The sequence below is a fragment of the Apodemus sylvaticus genome, chromosome 3 (genome assembly GCF_947179515.1).
Source record: "Apodemus sylvaticus chromosome 3, mApoSyl1.1, whole genome shotgun sequence".
Lineage (NCBI taxonomy): Eukaryota > Metazoa > Chordata > Mammalia > Rodentia > Muridae > Apodemus > Apodemus sylvaticus.
Genome location: NC_067474.1, coordinates 73,191,713 through 73,213,638, shown reverse-complemented (window position 1 = coordinate 73,213,638; position 21,926 = coordinate 73,191,713). Strand labels below are relative to the sequence as shown.

At 36.7% G+C, this 21,926-nt stretch overlaps 1 protein-coding gene across 7 annotated transcripts in view; it reads left to right on the top strand.

The window, feature by feature from the left end:
- Ptbp3 (polypyrimidine tract binding protein 3) overlaps positions 1–20,879 on the top strand; it is a 76,452-nt gene extending 55,573 nt beyond the window's left edge. For all 7 annotated transcript variants that reach the window (XM_052176566.1, XM_052176561.1, XM_052176564.1 and 4 more), the window contains 9 exons: positions 2,188–2,298; positions 3,507–3,681; positions 9,037–9,114; positions 11,589–11,728; positions 11,962–11,995; positions 13,104–13,196; positions 13,930–14,146; positions 15,498–15,575; positions 15,717–20,879. In XM_052176566.1, coding sequence (XP_052032526.1) covers positions 2,188–2,298; positions 3,507–3,681; positions 9,037–9,114; positions 11,589–11,728; positions 11,962–11,995; positions 13,104–13,196; positions 13,930–14,146; positions 15,498–15,575; positions 15,717–15,849 — 1,059 coding nt within the window. In that variant the 3' untranslated portion in view covers positions 15,850–20,879. The remainder of the gene's footprint in view (positions 1–2,187; positions 2,299–3,506; positions 3,682–9,036; positions 9,115–11,588; positions 11,729–11,961; positions 11,996–13,103; positions 13,197–13,929; positions 14,147–15,497; positions 15,576–15,716) is intronic.
- The last annotated feature ends 1,047 nt before the right edge of the window (positions 20,880–21,926 follow it).

Below are 21,926 nucleotides of genomic sequence, written 5' to 3'. Positions count from 1 at the left end.
AGAAGTTCCTAGAGACCTGGGTGAACAGGACTATTTTCAAGTCTCAGTACCACAGTTGGATTAATACTCTCAGTCTTTACAGAAGTCATTGTTCCCAGTGCAGTTAGAAAAAGAAAAATCTTTTACCATAGCCCCTTAGGCCCCACAGACAAATGTTTCCGCCATTCTTCATTCTTAGTACCCAGCATTCTTCCCTGTAACACCTTGGCCTTTCTGGTGCCCTGTCTATCTCTCTGTCTTCCAGTTTAACCCTATCTTTACTTCCCTATGTGTTTCTTGAGTTTGGGATACTCCTTAACCTACAAAGTCAGGCTGATATACATCTCAAATGCTTCCTCTTTAAGGAGTCTGCCTTACTTACTTTAGGTCCTCTCCCTCAACACTGTACCTCATCCGTCCCTCTCTGCCTTCGACATTATGCTGTTATGAAGAGACACCGTTATTATCATGGCATTGGGGGCAGGGGGTGGTAGCATGCAAGCAGGTATTGAAGCAGTAGCTGAGAGCTGCTACATCCTGAACTTTAGGCAAAGAGAAATTGTGTGTGGCATGGCTTTTTGATACCTCTAAACCCACTCCCAGTGACACTGCTTCCAATAAGGTCACACCTTCCAAATAGTCTGAGCCTGTTGCCGCTCATCCAAGAGATAGTGTGGTTAATGTTAGAGGGGTTGGAACTGGTTTGAATTTTGCTCTAATTCTGTTCTATAATCTTGGTGGGTTAATTACTTTTCTCAATAATGTAACAGAATACAAGAGCAATTTAAGGAAGGGTTTCTTTTGACTCATAGTTTGAGGGTTCAAGTGCATCAAGGCAGAGAAGGCAAGGCAGTCAGAATGATTTTACAGTGATCACAGGGACCCACTCAGCTGGTCATATTGTGTCCTCAATCAGGAGGCAGAGAATAAACTAGGTGTTAAGCTGGCTTCCTCCTTTGTTTCTTTTTATTCAGTCCAAGAGGGGATGGTGCCCACACACCCAGGGTGAGTTTTTCTTCCTCAGCCTGAAACAGCCTCCAAAAACACCTAGAAGGGCTGGAGAAATGGCTCTGCCATCATGAGTACTGGCAGCTCTTGAGCAACCAATTGTGTATTCCAGTTCTGAGAGACCAGGTGCACAGTGGCATATAGCAGCAGGCAAAATATTAATTGTCAGCGCTTGGGGGACAGAGGCAGCTGAGTCTCTGGAATGAGTTTGACCCTTACCCTGGAAAACAAAAAGAATTGAGCATTAGTGACTACGGGTCTGTTAGAGATATTCCCCTATGTTTTTGACTATTCCTCCTTATTTTATTTACTTTTTGAGACTGGCCTCAATATTTAACTCACAGAGATTACCTTTCTCTGCCTTTCAGGAACTGGGATTAAAGGCATGTGCCCCAGGCCTAGGCTTTTTATTTCTCTTAACAGAAGACATTTCAGCAAGGCTGACCTTACCTTCTTACTCTCTCATACTAGGACTCCATTTGACCTCAGCCCTCTCTCCTCTTATTTTTCTTACAATACTTTTGTCATGGTAGCCTTTGCCTGGTTATTTTCTTAATAAAGCAGAAAATTTTGTTGCTCTTTTTTTACCAGTACTTAGAAAAATGCCATATAATTGTTGAATTAGTTGAACAAGCCTTTGTTTGAACATCTAGTATCTGCTTATAGAAGCCTTCAGAAGTAGCTGATGACTTAGAAGGATGAAATCATTGACTCATTTGACTTGTTTCACATCATTATATCAAACTATTAGTGAATTACTATTATTACCTTCTGTTTTAGAATTACACCATTTGTACATACTATAAAATTGGTTAAATGTTTGAGTACCTGTGGTGTGTCAGTAACATGTATAGACATTGAAATAATAACATTTTAGGCTTGGTTTAAGACATTTTATACCAGAAATTTTAATAGAGAAGATTGTTTACATTTTATATATTAGTGGGCATCAAACAAACAAAAACCTCAAACAAAAGTCAAATTGTGTAATTCAAGTCAACCTGTAATGTAATAGATGCCTGTAATGCAGCACTAGAAGGGTGAGGCAGGAATCAGCCTAGCTTACCTAGGGCCTGTATCAAAAAAATCAAAACTAAAACCCAGAAAAACAAAATAGGATTCATAAACCAAGATGTATTTATATAGGTACATTAATTTAACATTTTCCCTTAGATTAAATATGAACTCTTTTTTTTCCAGATATTTTCTAAATTTGGCACGGTGTTGAAGATTATCACCTTTACAAAGAATAATCAGTTTCAAGCCTTGCTTCAGTATGCCGACCCAGTGAATGCGCAGTATGCCAAAATGGTGATTATACTTCGTGTCCCTCATTCTTAGTCACTGTCTTTGGAGACATCTGAAGGAGCCATCCAGTCTCACTTGCCTGGTTTATCTGTGCCTAATTATGTGTGTTCTTTGACTGTTGGAAACTGTCATTTCTGTGTTCTTTCTTCTAAGCTGAAGCTTCCTGCATTTCCATTGGAAGCATCTGCAGTCTACCAGTTCTCAGATCGCTGAGACAAACTGCTGTCTGTCTGTCCTGTGTCGTTTTTTAAATCTGTGCTTACATAGAGTTCCTGGTGCTAACTGATCTAACTGATGAGTAAATGTCTGACTATGTGTTTTCATTACTTGTTTTTAATCAGCCAGACATCGATTCACTATTTGGTAACTACAGTCAGCTGCTATTGTTACTGAGCTGAGTTGATATAGAAAACCTTAAGAAACGCACTGCCATCAACTTACGTTTCTTTAAGTGCATGAATCTTTGAGTTTGTTTTAATGAGACAAAGTGATGCATTTGGTGATATCAGATACATGAGTTCTCCAAGAGAGCTGTCACTAATGTTAATTCTGCTTCATACTGGTGTAGAAATAGAGATTAAAGTTGAACAGACTTTTGTTTTTCATACAGTTTGAGGAATACAGCCTTGCATTTCCTGTCCCTCTAGTTTCATGGGTTTTCTTATATTATGTTTATGTATCATATAGTTATCATAATCTTTGGTTTCTGTGTCTGTTTTTATACATTTGATTATTTGTGAAAGTAGGTAGTAGCCACCTGCACACTTTATTCTTAGAAAGAGAATGATTACTGATCTTTGGTTACGAGTGACTTCTTTTGTTTCTTATTCAAAAAAGCAAGTACAAAAGAAATAAAATATGACAGTTAATATTTTATGTATTATGATTAATGTACCATACTATTTACAGTGATATTTTATCAATACATCATATTCACTAACATAAATTATACTAAAATAAAAGTATGAAATTAACATCTTTAAACATACATTGTGGGCAAAATAATCATAATAATAATGTTTCTATATTATTCTACAATAGTTTTCCAAGCCCTTGCATATTTTTCTTCATTTGATCTGAGCACTTCAGACAATAACAATAAAGCTAGTTCTTTGGGCTCTGGGCTCTTAAACTCTGCCTAATGCAGGGTTGCCACTGTCTGCGGTAAGAGGCTCCTTGGTTCGTCAGTGTGGTCTTCTTATCTGCTTTAGGCACTGGATGGCCAGAATATCTATAATGCGTGCTGCACTCTCCGTATTGACTTCTCCAAGCTCACCAGCCTTAATGTGAAATATAATAATGACAAAAGCAGAGACTTCACTCGCATAGACCTGCCTACTGGTGATGGCCAGCCATCTCTTGACCCTCCTATGGCTGCTGCTTTCGGTGAGTAGTTTCTCCTTCAGTCACAGTGCAACTCTTCTGAAGTTACAAGTTCCACCTATTTGTATTAGCTTTCTTAGGTTCTCTGAATTTCTCAAGGAATTCATGGAACAAATATGTCCGTAAATTAAGCCTTAATATAAGGTAGTTCTGTTAGTTTACAAAACACATAGAAGCCTGAAATTATGTTCCAATTTATTTTTCTAACATTAACACATAAACATTACCCCAAAGCTACTTAATTTCCTTTAAAATAATTATTTTAGTGGTAATTTTTAAATTGCCATTTAAAAATTCTAAATGTGCAGATTTCTAAACAGAATTTTGACATTAAGTGCTCTTGAGAAAGATTTTTTTCTTTTAAAGTAATGTTACCTTCTAAATCAATCTCCTCAATTAGTGTCTTTCCTTTATTAAAAGAAAGCTGGATTTATTCTGTTTTACTACTTTAGCAGTATCTTTGTTTTAGACTGTGTAAATATTAATGTTTTACATTAAATAAATCCCTTGAAAATAGTTGCCTTTCAAATTATCTCTGCAAAAGTAGGTTTGAAGAACTTACCTCTTTTATTTAAAGTAAACCTTTAGCATGTTGGAGTTGGAGGCCAGCCTGGTCTACATAGTGAGTTCCAAGACAGCCAGGGCTGCATTAGAGACCATGTCTCAAACAACAACAAGGGTTTGTTTGTTTTGTTTTATTTTATGTATATGAGTACATCATTGCTCTCTTCAGACACACCAGAAGAGGGCACCAGATCCCATCACAGATGGTTGTGAGCCACCATTCGGTTGCTGGGAATTGAACTCAGGACCTCTGGAAGAGCAGTCGGTGCTCTTAACCACTGAGCCATCTCTCCAGCCCCAACATCAAAGTTTAAAAAAAAAATACAACAAACCTTTATGTAAACTCCCCACCCCAAATCTACTTTTCATGTGTCATTAGATTAATATGTGCTGCTTTTTAGTTTTATATCTCTGAAAAGTGAGGTTTATTATTCAAGAAAGTTAAACTGTAATAGCCTTATGATTTATTTTTCTCTGCTAAGTAACACCTTAGAATATTGTTGGTACCTATGGTAGTATTAATAATCTATCCTTTTTTTTTTTTTTTTTTTTGAGACAGGGTCTCTCTATGTAGCTCTGTCTGTCCTGGAACTCACTCAGAGACCCACCTGCCTCTGTCTCCAGAGTGCAGGGATTAAAGGAGTGTGCTATCATACCTGGCTCCAATTTCTAAGCGAGAAAATTAAAGCATTAAAACTAATTGGTTTAGTTTGTAATTCTATTTTACAAAGTAGAAAATAATTTGCAATTCTATTTTAAAGTAAAAGTTTTGTCTTTGTTATTACCATTTCAATAATGAATTATAGAAATTAGGGCAAATTCAAGCTTGCCAGAACTTGGCTATCAAATTCAGAACAAGTTTTATCGAAATAATTGAATACACACACACACACACACACACACACACATACACATACACACACACATACATATTGGTATAACTAATATGCTGTGTTAGAAAAGGAGGAGGGCCTTTGAAAAATACAGTTAAGAATTGTTTTTTTAGTCTGGGTATGGTGGTCCATGCCCTTAATCTCCAGCACTCAGGAGGCACAGGGACATGTGGTTCTTTGAGTTCAAAGCCAACCAGGTCTAGAAATTGAGTCCAGGAGAGTCAGGGCTACACAGAGAAGCCCCGTGTATGTGTGTATGGGTGGGAGGAGGTTGTTCTAAACATAACTTATTAATACGAAATAATGTCTACATTCTAAATGTAATTTATCAGAGAAAAGTAGTTTTATGTCTTATATGAAAGTTAGTCTGTTTCTAATATTCGACAAATTCTGCCTGTGCTTATCTTGGTTTTGAAGACAATGCATTTTCCTTCTTATATCATGTTAAAGATTGTGTGTGCACACACTTGTCATCCCCTGTCACTCTCCACTGGTCTCCCACTGCAACTGGAGCTCACTTAGTTGCTACACTAGCTGGCTAGCAAGCCCTGGGGATTCCCTTGTCTTCATCTCTCTCCCCTACTCAGGCCTTCGTGTTTGTATAGTAGGTACTTCGTGGACTGAGCAATTTCCTTAGCCCCTGTGGTGGTTTGAATATGCTTGCCACTATTAGGAGGTGTGGCCTTGGTTGGAGGAAGTGTGTCACTGTTGGGTAGGCTTGGAGACCCTCCTACCTGCCTTTGGGTGTTCATTCTGCTGCTCCTGGCTTTCTTTGGGTGAAGATCTAGAACTCTTAGAACTCAGCTCCTCCAGTGCCATGCCTGCCTAGATGCTGCCATGTTCCCACCTTGATGATAATGGACTGAACCTCTGAACCTGTAAGCCAGCCCCAATTAAATGTTGTCCATATAAGAGTTGCTTTGTCACAGCCATGCAAACTCTCAAGGCAGCATTAAAATGCAAGACATTATAATAATATAATGCTATCTTAACATAGTAGTTTTATCACAATTTATTAATGTTGAATATATCTTCATTTAACATTTCTTTTTCGTGTGTGTGTGTGTGTGTGTGTGTGTGTTTTGAAACACTAGCTTCATACACTTTGAGGCTGGCCTTGAACTCAAAGAAATCTGCCTGCCTCTGCTTTAAGTGCTATGATTAAAGGTGTGCACTACTACTGCTCCATTGCCCACCCTGTTTTATTCTATTGGTATGACTTTCTTGTGTGTATTTCATAAGTTAGTCCTTTTTGGCTGTTTCTATTATAAATAGTTTCTCTCGGTCTGGGCTTATTGATAGTCAAATTCGATATTTCCTTAATATGTAGTAATTGTTGTGTATGAGGAGTCTTATTTAAAAAATACTTGATACACTAAAGTTATAAAGATACTTATAATGGATGCAGTAGTGCATGTACCCATTACTCAGAAGACTGAGACAAGGATTGTGAGTTCAAGGGCAACCTTAGGTATATAAAGAGGCCCTGTCTCAAAAAACTTTTTTTTTCATAATAAAAGAGTATTACTTACACTCTAAAATTCATAGTATTTTATGTGGCTTTGTTTTAAAATAATGTAAGCTGTAGGAATAGCATAAATAAATCCATTCATATTTCTCATTTGTGTCATGCTGTGCTTGCTTTATCGTTTCCAATTGTATCTGTATATATTTATAGTTGTATCTCCCTCTTGAAACCATTGCAGAGTAAGTTGCAAATGTGTTACTTTACTTGTAAATGCTCAATGAATATTTACTAAGAACAAAGATGTTCTTTGTTGTGTGTTTTGTGTTTTTCAGACATGGTAGCCCAGGATGGCCTTGAGCCTGCCTAAGTTAGGTTTATAAGTTCAATCCAATGGACTGAACAATCAGTATTCTTAAATAAAATTCAGTTTTTAAAATTAGAAAATTAATACCTACACCAGTAGAACTTTTGCCAGTTACAAAAATAATATGTAGCCATTTTTCTAAAAACTTAAAAATTATCAGGGTTATCTACTGAGCCTTCTCTAGCTCAACAATGAAAACTTTCAATGGCACTTTGTGTGTGTGTGTGTCTGTCTGTCTGTCTGTCTGTCTTTCTATATGATCATATGTGTGCGCAAATATGTCTGTTTACTTGACTGTGGTGGCTATAGAACAAACTTAGGCATCATTCTGTAGACCCCATTTACCTCTCTTCAAGACAATCTCTCATTGGTGTGGAGCTTGTTAGTTAAGGTTAGGCTGAGAGACTGATGAGCCTGTGTATCTACTTGTGTCTTCCATTTTCCTAAGGACGGTTGAGTTTCTAAGCATGCACTGTCAGGCCTAGCTTAATGTGAGTTCTGGAGAGCAAATGCTGATCTTTGTGCATGGAAAGCACTTTACTGTCTCAGCCTTCTTACCTGCCATTAATGCCACTTTAAAAAGTTAACTTTTTTTTTTTTTTTTTTAGTTCCACGTGGGGCTTTATTTAAGATAGGGAAGGGGTAGCGGTCGGGAAGGAAGGAGAGGAAGAGGGAAGAGAAAAGGGGCAACATTTTTTTAAATGAATTTTTATTTTGTATATAAGAGTACATTGTAGCTGTCTTCAGATACACCAGAAGAGGGCATGAGATCCCATTACTGATGGTTGTGAGCCATCATGTGGTTGCTGGGAATTGAACTTAGGATCTCTGGAAGAACAGCCAGTGCTCTTAGCTGCTGAGACATCTCTCCAGCCCCCATGTATAATTTCTTAATAAAATGAAAATATGTAGGCTGCTTTCAACAGAATATTCCACCTGGAGAAACAAATGGAAACATCTCAGTCTTTGGTTGGATTTTTTTACTATTCCATGAAAACTATGCTTTTCTCCTCGTTTCTTATGTAACTCCTGTTGAAAGGCCTCCACTTAATTTGGAAGTATTCCATAGGATCCCAGGGATTACTTTTTTCTACTTCTAAGGCTTTGCCTTTCTTCTCCTAATAGGGTATTTTTCTTAACTTTCCCTTTAGCCCTGATCATCTTACTGTTTGGTCCCTTTTTACTCAAGTTTTCCTCTGTAGGCACTCAGTGGCTAATTCAACATAATGACTAAGTCTGTATATTGCTTATGATAATTTAAGTTTGCGTTGGTGTTTGCAGTTGTGTATCTTATGGTTGGTCACCTCGCACTTGGTTCCTCCATTGAACTGCCTTCTGTTTTATTGACACTGTCATAAGGCTTCCACCAGAAAATGCTGGCATTGCTTGTCTGGAATACACAGAGCACTCCTTGTGCTTTGCAGTTACATACTGTGTAGCTCAAACTTTCCCTTAACTTCCAGAGGTATCTTCTCTAATCCATCATGGTGAAGCCTCTAGGACTTCTCCGTAGTCCACTTGCTGGATTAAATGACTGGAGGACCCTCAACATGTGAATCTCTGTAATGATTCATGTGAATCATTGAAATGTAATTCATTTTCAATGACAGATATTTCATCTCATTTTTGTTTGTTTAAACAGAATCTCACTGTGTAGCTCAGGCTGTCCTTAAGTGTATAATCTTCTTATTTCAGTAATGGAATTAAAAGCATGTGTCACATTGTCCAGCTTTAGTACTTCTTTCATCAGCCCAGTACTCCTTCAACACAGTATAGCTTAACAAGCATTTGATGGCTTTTCATATAGGGAAAAAATGTTCCAGGTAAACACCAGAATCTTAGCCTAGTCCAGACTCAGTTAACAGCTAAGCTTCATCTGCGAACCCATTTGAAGATACAGCTTCTGGAGGTAGCAGGAGCTTTCTATACTTTTGGGATTACTGACTGAACAACTATATGATTCCATCTTCAAGTCTACCAATATTTTCACATAGGCATTTCATGATGTATTGTTAACATATTGTTAACATATGGAAGGTAGTATATTTATTGTAGCTTTTTCTTCACAGGTGCACCGGGTATAATGTCCTCTCCATATGCAGGGGCTGCTGGATTTGCCCCAGCCATTGCATTTCCTCAAGCAGCAGGTGAGTCTTTCCAGGTTGAATTTGCAGTGAATCTTTAAATGAGATTCATTGGATTCTAGAAGCTCACCACATTTGGGCAATTAAAACTAAAGGCATTAAGTTTGACAGCCATGGAGTAACTTGAATGCACACTGTCTTTATATGTACACATAATTCTCTCTTGTTCCACTGGGTACTCCAGTAATTCCACTGTGTGTTTTGAATCACTTAGTTAACTATAGGTTAACAACATGAACCTGTGTCAGGGTGTTAGATAAGGTATATGATCTTCTTGCTTCTTTCTTTGTTGATAACCTTATTATGTGTTGAACAAACCTGAGTTTTATTTTTGTGTCTTCAACACACTTGAAATAGACATAACCAGTAAAAACATAAATTTGAACATCTTTGGAGAATGTTTTACCATTTGTGAGTTCTTAAAAGTACCAATGAAGGGTATGTATGCCATTTATTTCAGGGAATACAATTTTTTCCTGAGAATATTTATGGAATAATAATTATTATTCCTGGAATAATTAATAAATAGGAACTAGCCCTGGCTGTCCTGGAAATCACTCTGTAGAGCTTGTTGGCCATGAACTCACAGAGATCTGTCTACTTCTGTCTCCCCAAGTGCTGGGGTGCCACCATCACCACCCAACTTTCTGATTTTTTTTATCATATATTTTATGGTTTTATCTCTGTAAAGAAAACAGGTTTGTAATTAAGAAGTGGTATGCTATGAATCTGATCTTATATGTTAACATTTTTGATTTTCAACTACTTGTGAATATAATAGCTATATTTTAAATTTCAGAGTAGCATCTTTCTAGCAATTATTATTATATTTTAATGTTTTAATTCTGGAAATTTTAGTTACTGTCTCTATTGGGCAGAATAGAATTAACTGAAAAGAAGACTGATTTGGAGAATCAAGTTTAAGTCCTAGTTGTTTGGTGGTTTAATACATTGTAACACATCTTTATGTGGTTATTCTAGTTATTTAAAAAAACAAAACATAAAAATTCATATTTGCTGAATATGCTTTTTGGATCTCTTGGAGTTTAATTTTTGTGCATCTGGAAGTGAAGGATTTGTTTTCCTTTGTTTCAGATATTTTGTTTAGACACACTGAAGTTTAAAACACAAAAATAGATATTAAGGGGGATGAGAAAAATCAATGAATGTTTAATTTGATAAGACTTGTAAGGCTAAGTAGAGCACACACTGTAGCTCTACTTTTAGCTGATGCATAACCCACTGTAGGCATTAGCAAAACTGCAAGTTTGGATTAGAACGGCAGGAAAAGGAGATCATATGAAGGAGAAGAGCTAATTGTGTACACCTTCGGTTGAAGCACTCAGGAGGCTGAGACAGCAGGATCTCTGAGTTCTAGGCCAGCCAGAGATATAAAGTTGAATTCCTGACAAAAGGCATTCAAGTGAAGAGTGCTATCTGCATAGTCTTAAACCTCTGAGATTGTCAAGCAAAACAGGATAAATTTCAATTCAACTTCAAGTTAATGACATGGTGTAAAGTAGTCAGAGGAGTATGGAAAGGAATGTTAAACTGAAATAACAAGTTGAAGCTGGGGATATAGCCCAGTGATAGTGTTTGCTTAGTACTCAAGGGCCTGGTTTCTGGCCCAGAGTCAGCAAAGGTGTAAGGAGTGGGGCTTTAGTACAGTGTCAGTTTATCAGCCTTTTCAGTAGTTCAAGACTACCTGGGGCATTAAAAGTCTGAATTTTTGTTAAAAAATATAAATGTATTACTTTGCAAGGTTAAAAAATATTTTTCCCATGTCAGTAATTATGTAGTACTATCCAGCATATATCTTTGATACTTCTAATGAAGGACTATGCATGTGTATACCACCTTGATATATTTGAATATGAAAATTACATTCGCTTGACATAAAGGTGCTAGATCTTGAAAAGTGGTTGTAGGGTAATAGGTCCTCTGAGAAGCCTGGGTTTTTGTGGTGGGGAGCAGAGGGTGGAAGGTTGAGACAAGGTTTCACTGTGTAGTCTTGGCCGTCCTTCTCCTCACTCTGTAGACAGAGATCCATCACCACTCAGCTTCCTAACTAGTTGTGTTTGTTTGTTTGTTTGTTTGTTGTCGAGACAGAGTTTCTCCATGTAGCCCTCCCTGGCTGTCCTGGAACTCACTCTGTAGACCAGGCTGGCTTTGAACTCAGAAATCCACCTGCCTCTGCCTCCCAAGTGCTGGGATTAAAGGCATGTGCCACCACTGCCCAGCTCCTAACTAATTGTTAAGACTAATGAGTCCAGTTACTCTTCAGAGCACAGTATGAGTTGTATTAATTATGGATAATGTCAACAAATACGGTATTCATCTTCTGGTAGACCATGGGATGCTGGCCTTTAAGATAACCTGGACACTTTTTATGTTTACTTCCTTGGTTTAAGTCCTATCCTATCCAATGCTATTCTTCAGATGATTAGACTGTAAGAAATACTGTTGGTGTTTTAAAGGTCTGTCTGTCCCAGCTGTTCCCGGAGCCCTTGGTCCTCTCACACTTACGTCCTCTGCTGTCAGTGGAAGAATGGCCATCCCTGGTGCCAGTGCAATGCCGGGGAATTGTGTCCTACTGGTCACTAACCTCAATCCTGACGTGAGTAGACAATGCTCTTAAGTCTTTTAGGAAGGGGGATGGTGGGTTCTTACATACAGTCTAGCTCTATGTTAGAATGCTTAAGTTGTTAAAAGGAATTTAAATAAAAATTATCAAAAGGATATGAGAAAGCATAAATAGTGCTATAACAGAAAAAACTGTCTTTATTATATTGTAAATAGTTGGTTTTAAGTTGTGCTATATTTAGTTATATTTTGTGTTATCCTTTTCAGTTTATCACACCACATGGGCTTTTTATCCTATTTGGTAAGTTTTTAAATTGTTTTTAATATTATCTGTAGTTGTGAAATGAGCATATTTTATTCATTTAGAAATACTTGCTTGCAGAGTGGAGACTGGGAAGGGGGAACAACATTTGAAATGTAAATAAATACCATAACCAATTAATAAGAAAAAATACTTGTTCATTACTTTTATGAGTATTATGTTTGCTACTGGAGCTAGAGCTAAGATTATAACCAGGGAAGTAAAGATTGTACATGGTAGTACAAAGCAGGGAGTGCCTGCCTAGCTGGCTCGGGAGAAATGGTCGTTAAGTAGACTTGTTAAAGATGAGGAAGAAGGAGACATAGTGGGTGCATGTCTTCATAAACAGCAGTGAGAGATTTCCTAGAATATGAAAGGTAAAGGAAGCCCAATTAAAAGTATAAAACAAACCTGTTGAGCTGGGACTGACTACTGATGACGAGTCATGAAGTACTTATAAAGTATGTGAAGAAAATTAGTTCCCTAAAAAAATAGATAAATAAATGGGAAGGCCATATCATTTTAAGCAAGACTTTTCAGGTATGGTTTTGTTTTTAGAGTACTGGGAATCAAACCGAGGATTTCTTCTGTGCTATGCAAGGACCATGCTATCAAATTTCATCCTCAGTTTTTCTCAGTCTATTGAGACCCTATTCTTAAACAAAATAGAAAGGAAAAAGAAAAGTTTGGAAACTTTCTAAAAACAGTCTTCCCCCTCAGTTAAAACCATAATAATTAAGCATGTATTCCAGCTTCATAGGACCGATTATTTACACATCTTTTGTTATACTCATATGCAGTATAACCACACAAACATGGGAACAGTAAAATGAGCAGTACTTAAATGCAAAGGACATAATACAAAACCCTTCTGTATTAGAAATTGAAAGTAGAAAGATGTGACAGGGATTGAATCCATTGGGGATTATACTGGATTAGATGTGTTTATGAGACATCTGGGACAGATTGAGAGATAAAAGCTGTGAAACTTATTAAAACAGTATATATAAAATTGTATGGTATGTAGCAAGAAAAGAAACCTGTAGATACAGGGATAAAATTAAAGCCAGGTGTTTGGACTCAGTGCTTTGTGTTTTGCTTTTATTAGGAGTGTATGGCGATGTACATCGAGTGAAGATTATGTTTAACAAGAAAGAAAATGCCTTGGTGCAGATGGCGGATGCAAGTCAAGCCCAGCTAGGTACTGACAGTGATGCCCATTTTGCATATTCCTTCTGAATGAGTATTGTAGAACTGCGGTGGATGTAATTTTGCCACAGCACTTCCTAATGGTAGTGTTTTCATTATCATTAGCACCTACTTTATTTGAGGCTCTGAAGTTCATTTGTAAAACACATAACACATTGTCTGTGCCGACAGCTTGGACTCCAGGGCTTTCTCCCATTACTTTGGCAAATTTCCTAATAATGGTACAAGAACGTGTTCTTTCCAGACATTAAAGTATAGCTACTCAGATGTCTTACAAAAATGCTTTGCTTAAGACAAACTCTATAGTCATATAACCATTTATTGAGGGTTTGTTATGTTCCATGCCTGTAGCTTCCTGGCACTCTGCTCAGAAGTTACTTTGTTTGGTTAGGTTAATTGCTTTTATTATAGAATGAAGTTATTTAATAAATTTTTCTGTCAGCTCTTGAAATGCTTTTGGTTCATAAAGTTTTATGTGTATGGGTATTTTGTTTGCATATTTGTCTGTGTACCACATGTGTGCCTAGTGCTCTCAGAAGCCAGAGAAGCAATTGGATCCCTTGAACTCTGAGTTAAAGACAGTTTGAAGTTGGCATGTGTGTGTTGAGTATTGAACCTGGGTTCTGGGAAAGCAGTAAGTGCTCTTAACCACTGAGCCATCTCTCCACTGCCGAGAATGTTAATCTTAATACTCAAAGTTTTTCTGTTTTCTTCCTACCCATCAGCAATGAACCACCTAAGTGGTCAGAGGCTCTATGGCAAAGTACTTCGGGCTACACTGTCCAAACATCAAGCCGTCCAGCTCCCTAGAGAGGGACAAGAAGACCAAGGTCTGACCAAGGACTTCAGCAATAGTCCCCTGCATCGCTTTAAAAAGCCTGGCTCAAAGAATTTCCAAAATATCTTCCCTCCGTCAGCTACACTGCATCTTTCCAACATCCCGTATGTATCTAATAAGTTATTTAGGTGATTAATCTATACTATGTGGTTTAGAAGAAGCAAAAGCCACAAAACTTCTCTAAACTTAATAGTTACCTTCACTGATAACCTCTTTTATGTACCATCATGTTGCAAGGATCCTGTATTTCTAATCATACCCTGAAAAGTGAAATTACCAGCAGTTGAAGATTTTCAAATAAGTAGTTTAATAAGTTGCTTCTGTGTTTAAAGAGGGCATAAAAATAAGAATATGCAGGTATTGCTCTGGTAGACATTTGTTCACTGCTTGATAGAAGTACAACTCTCAGGTAATACAGCAACATCAGTTTGTCTAAACAGTTGGCTGAAGAATTCTGTGATATGAGAATGTAATGTAAGGTGTAAATGTTGTGTAAATTCACACAATACCTTTGCTGCTTTGGAACTACATAGAAAACTGAGTGCTTACAGCAGAGACTGTATAGTCCACACGGCATGAGATATTTAGTCTCTGATCCTCCAAAGAAAACGTTTATTGTAATTCCTTAATGGAATGCCTTTGAAGCAGTCATTAGGTTCAGTTTATTCATGGTATTCATGAATATAAATGATATACAAATGAGAAAGGAATACAGTGTAAGCACAGTTCTGTTTCCTTGAAGAATCACTGATTGCTTTTCAACATGTGACTCTATAATAGACCATACCATGCTAGTTATTATAACACTATATAACACTACTCCCAAGCACAGAACAGTAGTAAATATTTATTATCTCCTACTTTATTCAGGCATGTAGAGGTGGCTCATTTGGGTGATCTCTGAGTATGTTTCATAAGGCTGTGGTCAAAATGCCAGGCAAAGGAGTACCAGCGATTTTAGCTCAGTGGTAGAGCTTGTACTTAGCATGTAGACACGTACTGCTGTTTCTATGATTTCCTAAGGGTTACAGGGGACATGTCATTGCAGTATGAGAGGATAGCCAGGATGTAAATATTTGGAGGTAAAAGTAATGAGAGACCATCTCAGAGTGGCTATCCCATATATATTCTGAAGCTTGAGAACTATAGAAAGTGTAGAACTCCAGCTATGGCAGGAAGCCGGAATTGGGTGTGTGGCTTTGTTATTACCCATGTCAGTTACTAATGCCAGTAGTGTGAGAAGAATATCCATTTTGAAAAAATAACTACACTTGTTATTTTTAGATTTGGCTTTATATACTTTTCACTTTCTCCAGACATGTCTTGACTGTTCTGTGGTTTCAGAAGACATTCTCTGGTGTATAAAGTACACTAGAGATTTGATGACAGTCAAAGTTCATCCTTGATTCGTTTGCAAGTGGGGCTAATGTAGTTGACACTCTGATATTTTCACAGTCCTTCTGTTACAATGGATGATCTGAAGAACCTGTTCACAGAAGCTGGATGTTCAGTGAAGGCTTTTAAGTTCTTTCAGTAAGTCCGTGCTTTCAAAAAGTAATTGACATTTTATTTAACATAGATTGTTGTTGTTGTTGTTTTTAAATCGTTTAGCAAAGGAGGGGGGGGTTTAATAGCAACATTAATTCTAAGTATTTGTGTATTTTGTCATTTTAGGAAAGACCGTAAGATGGCTCTCATTCAGTTGGGGTCTGTGGAAGAGGCAATCCAGGCCCTTATTGAGCTTCACAATCATGATCTTGGAGAAAATCACCACCTCAGAGTTTCCTTCTCAAAATCTACCATCTGAGCTTTCTGTGAAATGTTTTCCTTATACTGGACCATAATTTCTGTAAAATCTTCAGGCACAGACTGAAGCAGCTCAAGACCAATTCTGCCTCTTTCACACAAAAGTAACTCTTTGGGAGTTTAATTGATATTCAAGTACATTCAAAACAAGACAGATTTCCTTTTTTCCTCTCATTTTCCCCAACGGTGTATGATCAAAAGTTTGCTTTGCCTTTGTATTGTGGTTTCTATGAAAATAACTTTCAGGAAAAAAGATCAGGAAAATATTTTTTAAATAATTTAATTCCCTGAATTAGATTTCAGAAAGACAGAGTTTATGTTTGGGTTCAGATCAGCCTTACATGATATTTCTAAACTCCTTTGTACTTTGAGAAATTTAAACATACAGACTTTTACAATTTCTTGATGTAATTTAAATCACCTACAACCAAGTTTTTTTAACTTTATGATTCAGAAGTTTCCTTGTAGAAAATGACATTCATTCACTTATAAAAATTATACCAGATATTTGCATCTATTGATAGTTACTATACATAACCACATGGAGTTACATTGGAAACAGGTTTATAAACATGCATGCTTTCTTTCACATTTCTTTTTTCCCCACTGTATTACACTCCTTTGAATAATGCATATCTTCTCTTTTTAAGACTATTTGGAAAAGCAAAGTGTTTTAGTTATCCCCAGGGAAATAGAAGTGAATTCAGCCTAGATCTATTACAGTATCGCCATAATTAGTCATTTTAGAAAAAAAAAATCATGTTTTAAATTTCAAAATGACATTTGTCTAGTAATGTAATGTGATCTTGGAAAATTTTAAAAGAAAAATAATCCTACTTTTTTATAATTGTTTTCAGGAAAAAAGTTTACAGTCTTAAGGAAAAATATTCAGGTCTATCATATGGTTTGACAGATTTTTTAAAAGTTATTTTTGGTAAGGTCTTCTTTTAGAAAAAAAAATCTCAAGGGTTTTTTGTACCACTATAATCTCTACTACTCAGAATTACTGTGTATTTACTTAATTTCTTATTATGTGCCTTATTATATGCTTAAGATATAATAGATTAGAATTTTATCTAAATATCTAGAAAGATAAACTGTGGGCTTGGTGAGCATTCTGTTATTTCTTTCCCTATCTTGGATTTTAAGGGTGTTGGTTGTTTTTGTTTTGTTTTGTTTTTCTTTTTTATCATAATTTTAAGTGGTTTTCAATAAGTCATAGTTTCTATTCAGAATTTTGGTGCTTTGGGATAGTGGTGGGATAGAGAAAGGTGAGTGGTTTGGGACTAAATAGCTCAGTGTGCACCTGTAGGCCTCTAAGGTTGGTTGCCGCCAGCCATCAGTGAAGTCTGAGCTGTACAGCTGCAGTCTCGGATCTGTGTCTGTCTAAACTTTACCGCCCGCTAGGATTTGTCTCAGGATTACTTGATTCTTTTTCAGCACTCAAGTGAGAACTTGGTTTTCTTTGTTAATGCGACTTCATTACAGATAGCCCACATATTTGGAATATGAGAGAGTGGGTTATTTTTTTATATTCTGACCCTCTTTTTTGGTTGAATGTAAAAAGTACATATTAATATTGCTTCAATGATGTTGTCATGTGAAATTATTTCTTTTTAATATGAAACTGCTTTTGTTAATTATTTCTTCAATGCCTGATTGGTTTTTAAAATACAGAATTTGTCAGAGGGATCAATTTTGTCCACCCCTTCTCCCTTTAATAATCTCAGAGTGGATCATCTCATCTTTTTAAAGTATCTCAGTCTTGACTTTCAGCCATTAATTTGAACAGTCTTTTTTTTTTTTTTCCTTTTAAAGAAAGGAAGAAAAATTTTATAGACGCTGAAAGAGGTAACTATAGGTTGGTTAAAGTCAAACCAGAATTCCCTCAATACAAAGCAGCTGTTGGTAAGCTAGTCAGGGAAGTACTAGATTGGGACATTTCAGATGGGTCACCCTTCATGTGGCTTCAATAATTAGGTGTGATAATTTTCCAGTGGGTGTTTTCCCACTTACATTTGAGTTGTATTTTCACCTGAATACTGAATAAGGGAGGGAAAAATCAGGACTGTCTCCCCAAATTTGCTTTTTTTTTTCCTCATACAGACATTATATTAATTTTCAGTGACATTTGAAATTGGATTGCTTCCTTTATTTTGAGTTGGGAACTACTATGTAATTTATTAATTCATGGCACTCAACATCCAGCATAAGTGTAGCAAAAGTTACTGAGAACAGGAGGGAAATCATACTGGTGTTGAATGTAACTCTGAAGTAGGGATGGCCTTTAAATATGAGAGAGAACACTGAAATCCTTTTCAGGGATTTGTGTAGATATGTGTGCGTGTGTATGTGTGTGTATAAATAAGTGTATATACATACATATACTCTTTTAATGTTATATATACATATGCACATTACGTACATTTTAATTTATTGACAAAATTAACAATGATTTGGGAACATAAGATATGCTTGTTTTAAAAGAGCATGTTTGAAGCCATCAGATTGTGTCAGAAATTAGCTGTAGCATATGGATGCTGTCCATATTTGAGCTCTTTTCAGTTTGAATTGTAGAGGTCTGCAGTATTTGTGTTGGCATAGTTTTAAATATCAGGGTGGTAGAAAAATTCAATCTGTATTTTTATTTTGGCATGCGCTTATTGGGTATCTTTTAAGCAGTGGTTTATTTGTGCTGTTGATACCTTGCTGAGTTAATTTACTTTATTTTTCACCTTTCAAGTTATCCTAACTTTTATAAAGCATATATATTCAGGACTTAACAAAATAGCAGTGCACATTTAATAATAGCGTTGTATATCAAGATGTTTTACTTTGGGATTTAGTTGTGTTTTGTGACAGATGAGAATATACAAATCATGTGTTCTCTTAATTGACAATTTGTTAGAATTTCAGGATTTCCATAGAATGTCATGAGATCTTTGGGACTAAATACTAGAAGCAGCTCTTTGTAGCACTATTTGCACTGACTGTTTTAGAGTCACGGTTGCTGTCTTTTTAATTCCTTTTTGTCTTTTCTTACTGTGGTGATTAAGGGTCTTGTTGTGGTTTTGGAATTAGTCCTTATGATCTAGGCATAATAGCACACAGCTGCAATTAAAGCACTGGAGGAAGCTGATGGTTGTGACTTTCAGCCCAGCCTAGACTGCAGACCATGCTCCGTGCTAGTCTTGCTGTTATATAAGACCCTGTGTCCTCCCTTCCCCAGCTAATCTACTGTCAACTTTACAGTCTTCCTGGCATCAGGTAGAGCACTTACTTGAGTATCTTATTGTGCGGTTCCTCATCTAGTCCCATGATGATCTTTTGTACCTCAGTGAATCTACTTGTAAAACCCAAGCTTGTCTCTTAGAAAAACCCATGTGTACTGCTATTTTTAGAACCAAAAAGCATGACTATGATCAGAACATTTTTCTCAGCTTTTCCTTTGTCTTGGTCTATTGTCAATGCGAATAAAACTGCCAGACTTAAAATACTCACTATTGTGCTAAAACAAACACAGTTTAGATTGTACATAACTTCGCAGTGTAACTCAGCTGTCTCTTTAAGGATTGTATTAGGAATGAGACTGTTTGCAGTCCTTTTTCAGAGCAAATCCTAACAGGTACTTGTGAATTGTTTGAAAACTAGAAAATTACAGAAATCTTAATTTGGGGTGGGAGCTTAAAGGGAGGAAAACAAAACAGGACCAAAGTTTATGTGCCTTCTTCAGTAGTCTTAATTGGCCTTTTCTTCCTATTTGAGACTAAGGTAGCATTGGCATTTTGGTTTTCAGGAATTATCTACCGTATAGATTGAGACTATTGTCCCACAAACTGGTCATACGAGCAAATAGTTTTAACTGAATAAAAAGTCAGTTCTACTTTTGCCTTCAGCACATAATGCAGAGCATTGTACCAATTCAAGAGCAGAACTGCTCTCAGTCTTTATAGTAGCCACCTTAGCTTTCGCAGCTTGTCAGGGCCTTGGTGTTGATAGCAGTCATAACTGAAAGCTGCTTATGGCAAACTCCACTTGACACTGTCAGCAGAGCTCTGTTGTTCTTTTCAGTTGTAAGAACAGGTATTTTAGGAAGGAGGTTTTTGGTTTTAGTTTGGTGTCATTAAGACTATCATATTCTAGTCGTTTTTGTTTTCTAGTTGTCTTTAGTTGTTTGTTTTTTTCTTGCCACTGATTGTTATCCAGATCTTTAAAAACACATCCCACATCCAGGAAGAACTAATCACAAAGATTGCTGACCACACCAAGGTTTACGTTGAAATCTCACCTCATTGCTCTGACCAAAGACTGGCTTGTTCTGATTTTTAACTCTTCCATGAAGCATTTTCCCTGAGCTCTTTTCTGAAAGATCCCATGCAGAGCAGCCTTGGCCTTTCATTTCCTATTGGTGAATAGACTGCTTAGAGAAATGGGAGTTTACTATGAACAGAGAGGGACAGCAAGGATGGATGGTTATTTTCAGTACTGTGTGTGAGGAGGGAAATAGCACAGCTAGAAGCCTCTAACATTGTTTAGTGTTTTACATGGTCTGTTCATAAAATTCCCTTTTTCTGTTTGTAAGAATGTTCATCTAACAGAAGAAAATGCTGTAAATATTTGTAACAACGTTTTTTTTACACCAGGCCAAAAAGGAAAAAAAAAAAAAGGTTTTCGGGAACAAGTTAACATATAAAGTGGTTTTATATAAAGCAGCGATTGTCTTGTATATTTTGATAAGCAGCAGTACCAGATTTCATTTGTAATACAGTTTGTGGTATTGGAAGAAAAGGATTCTGTGATTGTCTAAGTGAATTATGTTATAAATGCAAAGAGGAGAAAATATTAAAAACCATATTTTCTAACTGTGTAGTGCATGGTTAATTCAAGCTTCTGTACACTACAATATTGATTCCGTTTCCCTTCGGGTTGTATATTTGATAACTGTTCCTTGGAATCTCAGTCTCTTTTCCTAACACATATAGCATTGTAGCATGCCTTTTAATAAATGTCATGGCATCTGTACTCTCTTAAGATTTTTCTGTGTTCTTGTCTGTACTTTGGGTTCCCCTTTGTCTTACCCTGTAATCCCAATGATGTCATATTTTTGTTTTCCCCTTAGCCATCCATCTCAAGTTGTCACTCCAGATAGCAGAGACTTTAACAACTTTAATTACTGGGATTTAAAGAAAAAAGACAAAGTCATCTACTCTTTATTCTCATTTTAATGAGCAAAGCACTTCGCTGTTTTTAAAAAACACACTGCTTTGTCATACATCCTCCAATGCACATAGAAATCAGTATGTTCAAAGGCCCCTCCCCTTCCTTCCCCCTGCTACAGGGAGGCATAGCATAAATAACCTTCAGTGAGTTGGAGTCCTTTTGAGTTCAAGAAGGTTAACAGTTACTAGCTGTGTCTATATTGTTTCACTCTAGACAAACACTGGAGTTCAGGAGTCCTGAATAGTCATGTCTGTTTTACTCTTTTACTCAAAAATCTCTAGGAAGTGGGCATTTATCATTATCACAATAAGAATTTCAGCCAAAAGGGGCAGAAGGAAAAGATAACCCTATAACCAAGTGAAACTTTGATCAGTTTGATTAACTGAAATGTGTACAGCAGAGGGCTTAGGGTTATTGGCAAGAGCTGTGCAAATTTTTAACATGACAGGACTAAGAGACCATACTTCAATTTTCAGTTGATTACAGTTTTCTTTACCGTTACTGCCTGCTACATGTAGGCGCTACGGTTTTATATTCCCCAGCACTGTTAACAGCATGATTGTGAAGGTCTACAGTGCTGGGGGCATGGGGCAGTTTTCTTTAAACCACCAAGCCCAACTTAAAAGACCTTGGGTATCTTTTAAAGACAAAAGCTGGGAGCATTTTGCCGAAGACTAAACAATTTAAACTGACTGTATAGTTTGGCAAACACAGCCCTTTAAAAAGTTATTCCTTACAATTGTAGGGCCTAAAAATTCAAACTGTTTTTCAACTTCCAGTGGGAATTTGATACCATTTCTCTTTGTGTAGTTTTTCTTCGGGCACTAGCTTTCTTGCTGTGTAGATCTTGTGGTCTTT